General features: G+C 52.2%; 1 protein-coding gene across 1 annotated transcript in view; it reads right to left on the reverse strand.

Annotated features, from left to right (window-relative positions):
• Positions 1–8,885, reverse strand: part of EPHA10 (EPH receptor A10) — a 63,963-nt gene extending 55,078 nt beyond the window's left edge. The window contains exons 1-3 of the mRNA XM_067311340.1: positions 8,798–8,885; positions 6,923–6,987; positions 4,625–5,294 (exon numbers count right to left, since the gene is read on the reverse strand). Coding sequence (XP_067167441.1) covers positions 4,625–5,294; positions 6,923–6,987; positions 8,798–8,885 — 823 coding nt within the window. The remainder of the gene's footprint in view (positions 1–4,624; positions 5,295–6,922; positions 6,988–8,797) is intronic.
• Positions 8,886–11,723: the final 2,838 nt, after the last annotated feature.

Below are 11,723 nucleotides of genomic sequence, written 5' to 3' on the forward strand. Positions count from 1 at the left end.
ATTAGTGTTTCATTTACACAGAAGCTATTGCAATACACTGCAAAGTAAATGGCATGACGGGGCCACAGCTCACATCTTGTAAAATTAAGGGTAAAAGGACATCAATGCTGAGAAGCCTACTAAAAATAAAATAGGGACGGACAGATGATCGTCCACAGTGCAATAGGACCTTTCACTTGCCCACTATGCATCTGCTGAAATAGGTTTTAAGACCACAGTAAGCACAAACCAGCATCTGGCTATAGATATACATTAGACAAGAAAAGCAGTATAAACGTATTTACAGTGACAGAACCTCTCCTCTTATTTGAGAGATGTTAAACAGATGCTAAAGCTGTTCAGTTCCACCCTGGAGATGGCTGCATTTCAGTGACTGGTGAAATGATTCATCAGAAACGTGCAAACCCATGAACGCCTGTCAGGTACTCTGGGATTTCTTCAGAGAAATAATGCTGTATAGAAAGATGGACAGTAAAAAGGCTTGGCTTTATTGGAGCAGTAATTAGCAATGCCGTAAATCCTATTAGTCTTTTTTACATCTCTCCTAATTTCAGTGTGAGGACACAAATGTTCTCGCAGTAGCAGGATGATCTCAATGTTTAAATCACTATTGCAAGGAAGCCAGCTTTGTGATTTAATTCAAACCCAGATTCACAAGTTCAGGAAGAAATAATGCTATTTTTTCTGGGTTTTTTGCGCTTTTTTTGCCTTTTTTTTTTTTTAAACAGAGAAGACTTGCATATCTTCCACTATGTGATTAAGTTTTGCTTCCTCCACAATAGCTCAAAATCAAGCACAACCCTGCCTACTAATCTCCCCATCTCCTTCATTATGCCAAGGACTCCAGCAGCAGTGCTTATTTATAAGAGCATCCAACAACAACACAGTTTTGATCAGTTAGGCATGGATTCAAATTGGCCAAAGGCCTCAAATGCTCTCTTTATCTGGTTAACATGACCTTCAGCAATGGGCAGTAGCTTATCCTTGCAGAGGGGGGCATCAGCATGCCAGCTTAGTGGTTTTAGAGCAGAACCACAAACAATGGTCTCTGGCCATGAAATGACCTGGTAAAACTTTTCTTATTCGTTTCTGCTATTTGATTTCCCTTTGATTTAGGGCTAATAAACTGCACCATGCACTTAGCTCTAAGCACCAGCCAATCACGTAAAGTTACAAAGCCAAAATCAACAAGATCATCATTTCTTCATTCTTACTGAGGCCTTGAGAATGCAGCAGGATATCTTTCCAACCAAAACACTGATTTGGCGGAAGATGTCAGCAGCTTAGCAGCCTTCCACATCTGGAAGGAACACATGAGAAAGCTACGCTTTATCTCTGGAGGCCACTCCAGAAGTTCCAGGCTCCATAGGAGGATGAATGCCAATGGGTACTTGTACTGAAGACGTTCCACAGGCAACATACACTTAGGGGAACCTCAACCAACACCTCGTTGCAATAACCCCTGCCTCTGAGCCCACAGCAGGCTGGTCCTTATCTGTGTGGTAGCATCTTCTGATTCCTGGGGCCAAGGGGCAGGTAATCTCCTGGCCACACTGAACTCCCAGCCCAGCACTTCCCCTGTCTCAACACATGGCCAAACTCAGAGAGCTCCCTCAACACACAGCAACCCACCCAGGCAGTTGGCAGGGCAAACCTGCTATTTATTTCAGACATCAGCACGTCCCATGCTGCAAGTGCAGCCAAAAAGGTGTCAAGGAGAAGCTCAGAGGATAAGAAGGGGGCAAGGAGCTATGAAGCAGAGCCCGAGCTACAACCTGGAGAACACTCAGATGCCCCAAGGTGCCTGATAAATGGTTTGCTCCCCGGGCTTATCCCGCTCTCACCGAAAGTCGTCCTTGGACACAACCTGCAAGGAAGGCAGGAGTAAACAGGTGCCTCTAGCTGCCAGTAAAAAGGGTCATCTGGCAGAGAGTGGAAAGAAACCCATTAAGATTTGGGTTATACAGCTGTCACCATCTCAAAGGCAGGCCCTGCTCAGAGGCACGCTGCGATCAGACAGCACCACGACAGGCGGTGACATCCGGAGACAAACACGGCTCCAGAGCAATCCATCCTCCGCGGTCTCAGCCAAGGCCGGGCAGGGAGTCGGGAGACAGGAGCAGCACAGCCTGGGAAGGCTCGCGGAGGCTGGCTGCCGGGAGGAGCCGGCGAGGCTCTGGCAGAGCGGCAGCGCTGCACGGGCCGACCCTCCACCCGGGCTCTCGGAGCAGCGGAGCGGGCTGCAGCGGCTCGGCCGCCAAGGCAGAGACCCGCCAGCTGCTCGGGGCGAAGCCGTGGGTTGCAGCAGCAGCACAGCTATTGCTCTCGCAGGTGCCAGCATCTCTCGCTCTCTAACGGCAACAAGACTCGCCATCAGGGGCTGCGATCACAAAGCTTGAGAGACAACGAGGATCGAGCAGACTTTCACACTCAGCTGAGCTTTTCCAAGCACCAGTCACAGGACCACAGGACCACAGCACTAGAGTCAGATTTACTGTGCCATCCTCAAAAACCTACCATATATATTTGCCTCCAGATCAAGGGCTTTTGTCCTTGTTGAAAACTTTTTGCAGCCTTGCATGCTTTCATCAGAAATCTTTTAAAGTTATTCACTTAGTGCTATGCTAATGTGAGGCTTTAAAAAAAAAATTTTTTTTTTCAACTCTTAAAAACTATTTTCTGATATTTGACCAGACATCAGACACTGCTCCACAGAGAGTGACTAATGACCTGCTTTCTGTAAGAGTGGGAAAAAAAACTTAATTATGTCCATTAAATTACTTCAAATATTTTTCCTTAGAGAATATGAATTATTTAAATTCAACACAGAGAAACCTGAAACATTAGCAAAAGCCTTCTGGGACTCACTATGTAAATTCCCACTCCAAACAGATGGGGAAAGCATGGCGAGCTGCCATGCAACCACTGAAGCAATGAACAATACCGAGATTGCAATTCGATAGTTTTAATAAGGTCTTCTTAAGAGGGCACTAAGTGAACAACCTCTACCCACAGCACTGTTAAAGGTTTTCCAGATTTCTAGAGGAAGGTGGGACAGTTGGTACAATTTAAATGTGTAAAGCCTCAAGTAGTTCCTTAAAAACAGACCTGCTTCCTCAGGAAAAGCTCACTGCTGTAATGTGCAAATGCATCTTAAAGGAACCGTAGCTGGTTGGGACTTATTTAGCTAATTTCCTCTCAATAGATTTTCTAACAAGCCAAACTTCTGCCAGCCTGCGTGGCCTTCCAGAGCACAGTTGTGGTTTGAGGGGAGTGCATTTGGGTTATACCTACCGACTGGCTGCTGCCTGAAGCGACAGCCATCTCGCCAGCTTCAGTCTCCACATTGCAAATACCCAGCATAGTGAGCGAACACAGACCAACCCCACAAATAAAAGACCAGTTTTACTGATCTCCTAGGCCCTCTCTAGCCAAGATATAAAAAGGATGCTTTTCCCCCCCACAAAATATTTACAACAGTACAGTTAAAGCTGCTGCAGTCACGCTAGCCTATTTGTAAAAGTCCAAGATATTATTTGGACCACAGGTACCAAGAAGTGTTTTCAGACATGACTTATTTCACAAAGGAAAAAAAACAGCAACAAAAAACCATCTTTTCCTCAAACACATTGCAGCCGGTGATCTGAAGTCTCCTCGCCCTAGAGCAGCTTTCCTACCGGGGCAGTAACACAGACACCTTCCTCCACACACACTGCTAAGTCAGTAATGCAACAGCTGCCAAGTGTGTTTCACCATGGTTAAATAATTAACAACTAATTATATCTTTCCAAGAAAAAAAAAAAAGTCATTTGGCACTCATGGTAGGAAGTAACGACTGTTCCTGGGGTACAGAGACACAGATAGGTACACAAGCTTTCTTCAGTACTGCGTGGAGAGCAGTCGCTGCTCGCTCGGAGAAAAGCTGCTAGGTCGTTCTGACATCTAACCCCACACAGAGGCATTTAAGATCATGCTGAGCTGGGATTAGATATTGACCAAAATCTGAACGGGAGAGGGTGCCTGGGGAGGTGGCATTAACCCAGCACATACTCTCTTATTTCAAAGGCTTACAAACGCTGATTGTAAGGAGCGAGCTAGCCCCGTCTCCTGCACTCTCACTGCTATCACACTTGGCTCATGCCTTCATTCGAAAGCAACACTGAAATGGTCACAGAACCAGATTCATTAAAGTGATACCAGTTAAGGTAGAGGTTACATCCATTTTTACAGCTGTCATTAAATGTAACCTTGCAAGCTGTAAAGTCACTGAATTATTAAGTTGTGTCTAAAGCATGACAATGGGGATATTAATGTTCTAGAGTAATTTTATAGTTATAGATAAAGCTGTGGGAAATGCCTGATGGCGTTCTGAGCTTTGGCATGTCTCCTAGTCAACAATGCGCTACAGAGTGATGAAACTGGTAATGCAGCCCATTTACCCAATTGCCACCCTTCAAATTAAGTTTTGGCTGTTAGCCGAGGAAATTGCAACTAACAGAATCATATGGCTGACGAAAGGCAATTCCACTTGTCTGAACCAGCAGCAGGGAGGCAGAAGCAGTCTAGTAGTAACAAAAAATAATACAGACAAAAATTGCAACAGCACATTAATGGCCATTTTTACCTTCGCATGTCCCATCCTTCTCTTCAAAGCCAGGACTGCACGCGCATTTCCCTATAGGGACCAGCCACTCTCCCTCCGCACTGCAGTGCATCCGAGGAGGATTATCCAAGTCCACTTCAGAGTGATTGACACAAGTGCCCTTAACTTCCACCAAAGTCGCAAAGGCCGTTTCTGCCACGGTGTCTGGAAACACTGCCAGGTTCTGCACTGTGGCGAGGCACATCTTGTAATAGACCCGCACGGAAACCAGAGCCACACAGGCACCCACATCCTGGAAGCCCAGGTGGAAGCCTTTCTTGCTCAGGTGTCCAATCTCCCTTAGCTCTGTGTTCAGCTTCATCTTACGTTCGCCCAAGTCCCCCTGTGTGAAGCTCTCATCAGCAGCAATGGTGTCAATTTTTGTGTGCTTACTTTCATGGACGCTATGGCCCAGGTCAGAGTCAGACTCAACATAGTACAGATTGAAAGTCTCCTTGCAGGTGCCCATCACACCAGGGATGCTATTGCAGTCCCTCAGGGTGAATTTCAGCTCAATAAAGATTCTTTGGCCATCACGCCTGGCAATCCAGCCTGTCTGCAGCCAGTTGTTCTGGTTTGACTCCATGACATTGCAGACTTGGTACGTACGTATCGGCTTGTAATTCTCATCCACTCCACTGATTTCTTCCCACTGTGAAAAGAACACAAAGAACTGTAACATCTCAAGAACTGCCATTTAGCAAGAACCAGCCTTCCAAGCAGGAACTCATAGTACTCAGATATAAATACCACCACTAAAAGCCTCTCCACCTACAGGCCATTATATCATAGACACTAGAAGTCCTTAATCCACCAAAACCACAGATTGTAATAACACAGCTGTGCTGCAGTACCATCTAACAGCTAAGCTCTTTGCAGAGGTGAATACAGGAAGATACAACCAGAAAGAAGGAGATGACATCAGACCTTCCAAAACAAGGTCTAATACTAAGCCACAGCCATCGTCTACTGACGAACCAGTCCATTATACCCCACACGTGCCACGGATCTTCATTCCCGGGGAAGGAGCACTTGCACAGCGCTATGACACAGTGGAGCTCATACTGCCAGATGGATCTGGGCCACTCAGAGAAGCAAAAGATGGCTGAGCACATACGAGGCCAGGCACACCATCAACAAGGACAAATATCTTAGTGAACAGCAGCAGCAGCTTCTCTATCAGAAGTTTTGGCTGGAACAGGACAAATACTCTGACTGTAAGTGGAGTGGTGTTTCCCCCAAATTACCAGAAGAGATGCTGATTAGTGAAGTGATGATTCAAGCCTCACAGCCTTAAGGATGACCTGGAAATTTCCCAAAGCAATTCTTTCAGGGGTAAATTTATGCAAGATTGCCAAACACACCCAAAACAGTGTTTGTCCTGCAGGCTAACAGCTGGGAAATGAGGATGACTCCAGGATATATCACTTTCCTTCCCTCTAAATGCTTTGTTTCCTTTCTGGAAAATAAACCCAAAGCAGCAAAGAATACAGCTCTGATTTTTCCAAATTACTCTTTTGGAAAAAAAAAAAAAAAAAAGAATATATAGAGACTGATCATGGCAATGCAAGGACCAGATCAAACAATCCTATGTGAGGTAGAGTGAGGATACTCTTCTTCCAAGCTCCTGATAATCCCATCCTAGTCATAGGGCTCTTCAGAGAGCCCAGTAAATCCCCAAAGAGATAAAGCTGGTATGCAAACTACAAAATAAAGCCTTAATTGACTGGTGTTTATTTGCTTATCATGAGCAAAATTCATTTTGAGGAGGTGTTCCACATTTGTTGTATTGCTAACAATCAATACTTCACCTCCTCACTCTGCTCCCCTGGGTGCCTGGCTCTGATTAACACAACTGCTTGTGTCACGGCAGCACTGTTGTGTCGGGCTGTCAGCCCACATCTGAATCAAGGAGATGCACCGTGGCTTCCCAGCCCCCTCCACCATTTCAGTGCAAGCAGGATTTTCATTTGCGCAACTTTTTAATACTGCTGAGCAGTGAAAGGCAGACGCTCTTTAGACTAGCAACGCAGATGAGACTGCAGCTCTCCCAAAATCCAGCACACCGGACACTCTCCAAAGGTCCCAAGTGCCTCGACCCCACCACACACCTCCGCAGCTATGGCCCTCCTGAAGACCTTCCTGCACGTGCAGACAGCCTGGGGGCACCGCGTGGTTCACAGTGTTTTTTGTCTGTTCCACCACAAGCTGTGGTGACAAAGGGCAAGGGACAGATTGGAGATCCAGTACAGTAAAGGATAGTCCTGTGTTTGCTCTTACCCCATTTGATGGATGCGAGGTCCAGCCCAGCTCTGCTTGTGATTCCTTTGAATCCAGCAAGACAACTGCAGGGAAGACAACACATTAGAAAGCAAATTAATTGACCTGGGGTCCATCTCAAGACCTGTGGCATCCACAGCAAATATTCACCTTGAGACAACCCCCCGGCCTATCAGTTAAGAAGCTGTATGCCCCACAGGGCAACCCTTACTGGCACCCTCTGAACGAGAAGTCGCAACCCAGCATGAGCCAGCTGACACCCTCCACAGCTTCACCCATAATCACTTTGTTAGAGTTAACATTCAAGCTTGAAAAACATTTAACAGGAGTCACGCCAGACGGTTCTGTTCTGCAAATTCTGAGCAGACGTAGCAGCTACACAATTATCGGCCTAACCTAACGAGGGTGGCTTCCCGGGACAGGCAGGAGGGAGCTGCCCCAAGGGCTGTGCCAGACAACCCCTCCAACACCACAAGTGAAAACTGCAACCCTACCGTGCCTGTAACGTGCATATCTCCTATACCTTTCAGTTCCAATTTTTAAGACAAGAATTTCCTTGAAATACTCTATGTCCTAGCTTATAAATAAGTATTTTTCTACCGGACAGCTAATTCTCTGTTCAGTAGGAAGGTGTGTTTTTCTTGAATTCTCAGGTTCATAATCTCTTTACAGCTAGTAAAATGAAGCACTCACTAACCGGCAAGTTGTGCCTTGTCTCAGATTTGATACACCAGATAACGTCAGTGAGCTGACGGCAAGTCCTTTGCCATTTGTTTTACAAACAAATGAGCAGTCCAGAGCACTTATTGTTAGTGGTAAAGAACAACAGTTCTTTCTGTCACATCCTCTACACATGCACAGATATTTGGGATTTTTAATATTTTCCCCTGTTGCAAACAAAAAAGAAAACATCCAACAAATTGTTATAAATCAGGCAGAACGACACCACCTCGTCTGAAGGGATTTGCAGAGGCACTGTCGTGACGAGCGCCTTGGTGCCGAACATCGCACTGCGACCAGCTTTAACGCGGCTCCCCGGGGCAGCGGCGGATCGGGGCTGGCGCCGGTGCCCATGGAGCAGCGCTGTCCCGCTCCCTGCGGCCAGGCTGCGACGCCTGGGCCCAGCCCGGCCAGCAGTAACGCTGCCTTGGAAACACTCCGCGGTTTTCTAACAGCGCAGCAACTCGCTTCTCCTCGTGCCGCCGAGGCTCACGCGGACCAAAGAAACAGGAACTTTTGGCACGTTAGCGCCCAGCAGGCCGCGACGCCTGCCTCCCTCCGAGGCCTCGCGGGCCTCGTCCGCGCCCCGGGGGCGACGTCCCCGCGGCGCCTGACCACGGCGTCCCCGTGCCACCGGCCCGCGAGCAGCAGCGGACCTGCACCTGCGAGAGAGGCAAACGCGCCCGCGATCCCATGTGAGGATTCGCAGCAAAACTAACCCAGCTCAGAAGTTAATCCAGCCCGAAAAGCGACACCGGAGCCACCTGCGCTTCCACCGCTACGACAAAGCTTGCTTTCCCGGTCCGAGCGCTACGCGCGAGCCTTTTGTCGGAAGAGACAGTTACCGCTAAAAACAGAAACGGTCGTTTTCGACACCCGCTTCCGAGCGCAGCGGCTGCCCAGCGCCCGAGCCGGCGCTGGGGGGACGCCGGGCTGCAGCCTCCCGGGGACGGGCGGCGCGGCCGGGCACCGGGGATGGGGGGCACCGGCGGCGGCGGGGGGGGGCACCGGGGATGCCGCTGTGCCCACCCGGCTCCCGGGTCCCACACTTCCCACAGCCCCGGGACTCTCGGCGCCCGCCTCGGCTCCGGTACCGACGCTGCCCCGCTGCCCCCCCCCGCCCCGGTCGCGGCCCCGGCCCCAGTCGCGGCTCACCCTGCTCGGCGGCGGCGCGGGGCCGCAGCGCGCCCAGGAGCAGCAGCGCCAGCGGGAAGCCGCCGCCGCTGCCGCGCGCCGTCGCCATGGCGCCGCCGACTCCGCGCGCCCCGCGCCGCCGCCGCGCTCATCCCGCCGCGCCCCGCCCACCCGCCCGCCTCCGCCAACCAGCGCCCGGGGCGCGGCGCGCGGCCCCGCGCCGGCCACTCAGCGCCAGCGGCGGCCGGCGCCGGGGCGGGGCCGCGCGGCAGGACGTCCAATCCTCAGCGGGCCTCCCGGGGCGGGGCGCCGGGGCCCGCAGCCACTCCGCTCCAGGGGGCGTGGCCAAGGGGAGGGAGGCCAGCCAGTCAGAGCGCGGGGGCGGGACGGCCGTAGGCTGCGCCTTCGGGGAGGGCCCCCCCCCCCGGCTGAGCGGTTCACTCTGAAGCCTACTGACAACAGCTGCCCAGCGATCTACACAGGGGCCACCTGCTGCAGCTGCCCAGGGAAGGGGCAGGGGCTGCTCTCCTGGGTGGAGGCCAAAGGATGGTCCAGGCATGGACAGCCTTGTGGTCACAGCCCTAATTAATGGCACTGCTGGCCCACCCCAGTGGATGAAGTTTGCTCCCTCCCTGCTGCAGTTAACGGGCAGTCACTGACACTTCATCTCCAGCTAATGCAGTCTGGATGGGCGATGGTACACATAAGCAGCCACATTGCACAGTCAGGCCACAGGCCAGGGCAGCAGCTCAGAGCCCTGATGCTCCTCAGGGGCAGAGACAGGCCCTCACCACCCAGCCAGCAATCTGGAAATGGGGAAGGAGGTGAAGGCCTCAAGGGCTGGTCAGCAGGCACAAGGCGCGCCCGGAGCAGCAGTGTGTTCAGGTAGGGAGAGCAGGGCCCAGGGCCGGAGGGGCCCTGCTCCACGCCGGCAGCGTCCGCAACACCAAGCCCAGGTGTGGAAGCGGTGGAGCCGCAGCAGGCCCCGTGGGCGCGCAATGGAAAATGCGCGACCAGGTCAGCGGAGGGAACCTCACCGCTCCCAGCAGTCACCCAGCGGCGAAGGCGAGTTTGCTTGCGGCAGGTCTGGGACGCACCCAAGCTGGGGCCCTCGGTCAGTCGCAGAGCGCCCCGGAGCGCCGAACCCCCGTGGACGCCCCGCTCAGCCCCATCTTCTTCAGGGCCGGGGCTCCGTGGGGCCGGAGCCGGAGCTGGAGCACTGTGCCGGGGCCAGAGTCGGAGCGCTGTGCTGGGGCTGGAGCCAGAGCGCTGTGCTGGGGCCAGGGCCGGAGCCAGAGCGTTGCACTGAGGCCAGAGCGCTGTGCCAGGGCCGGAGCCGGAGCGCTGTGCCGGGGCCGGAGCCGGAGCCCTGTGCCGGGGCCAGGGCCGGAGCGTTGCACCAGGGCGCTGCACCGGGGCCACCGCCACCTCCCACCTGCAGCTCTCGCAACCGGGGCCACAAGTTCCCGCCATTAAAACACTCCCTCCATCACGTTACAGGTCAGGGAAGCAAACGACAGGGTTTATTTATAACCCTCCTGTCACCTCCTGAAGTGGAAACCAGCAGAAGTGACCCATTATTACTGGAGATTTTTCAAGCCACCCAGGAAGAAAAGTGATATTTAGTTGTCGTTAAAGACTCATAACTGCATAACAATTTCATGCTATGTTAACTTCTGGGTTTTCTTTTGCATATAAATTTTTAAGGAGTAAAATAGAAAAACCCAGGCACTTGACCTTTAATCACAGTTATTTGTGTGATCAGTCAAGTGTGGGAAAAAGCTAGTTTGTGCTTGAAAGATGCCCTTTAAAACTAGATTGCTCTAATATGACACACAGCTCACATGGTGTAATATATGGGATCCTGCTCACCAGCCCCCGGGCACAGCAGCCTCCCATTTAGCATTCACGCACAGGATCCTGCGCTGCTACACTGGAAGGTATTAATGTCGTGAACCAAACCAATACCGACCCCAGGACACGTCCATTCGCAATCGCGAGACCCAAGGGAGGTGCACACGTTTATTTCATCGACAGAGCTAACAGCAAAGAGTATTTTCCACGCATATGCAGGATTCAGTGTTAGAGATATGCCTCCCTGGAAGAAGGGTATGTCATGCTAATAGAGTACAAAGCCCTTCCACTTATCTAAAATATTATTCCAAGCACTTATAAACGCTTAATATTAGAACAGCCAGAGGTATTTTAATTATGATTCTGAAGTATCACCTTGTTTTGGGGAAAAGGTCTCATGAATTTTTCTTTGGCAAGACAGAATGACTAAAAAGCTATCGCTGAGGTGAAGGAAAGGGAGCAGCTTTTTAAATTGAGTCTATCGGATTCATTCGTTATCGGTATCAGCTTATCACCAGGCAGAGCCCTTGAGCACGGCCGAGCGAGCGGCACTGGGGGGACGCGGGCACGCGGGGCAGCATCACGGCAGGGGATGGTCCCCACGGGGCAGCATCACGGCCGGGAACGGTCCCCACGGGGCAGACCAGCATCACGGCAGGGGATGGTCCCCACGGGGCAGCGTCACGGCCGGGAACGGTCCCCACGGGGCAGACCAGCATCACGGCAGGGGATGGTCCCCACGGGGCAGCGTCACGGCCGGGAACGGTCCCCACGGGGCAGACCAGCATCACGGCAGGGGATGGTCCCCACGGGGCAGCGTCACGGCCGGGAACGGTCCCCACGGGGCAGACCAGCATCACGGCAGGGGATGGTCCCCACGGGGCAGCGTCACGGCCGGGAACGGTCCCCACGGGGCAGACCAGCATCACGGCAGGGGATGGTCCCCACGGGGCAGCATCACGGCCGGGAACGCTGTCCCGTGGGTCAGACCCCCCCCCGCTCCTGGAGCTCCACAGCAGCCCCAGGCCATTCCCACCCGGTGAGGAGGAATCCCTGGGGCCGGGGCAGCTCGTCCCGTGGCTGGCACTCAGCA

Source organism: Apteryx mantelli, chromosome 27 (genome assembly GCF_036417845.1).
Source record: "Apteryx mantelli isolate bAptMan1 chromosome 27, bAptMan1.hap1, whole genome shotgun sequence".
In the NCBI taxonomy this organism is placed as follows: domain Eukaryota; kingdom Metazoa; phylum Chordata; class Aves; order Apterygiformes; family Apterygidae; genus Apteryx; species Apteryx mantelli.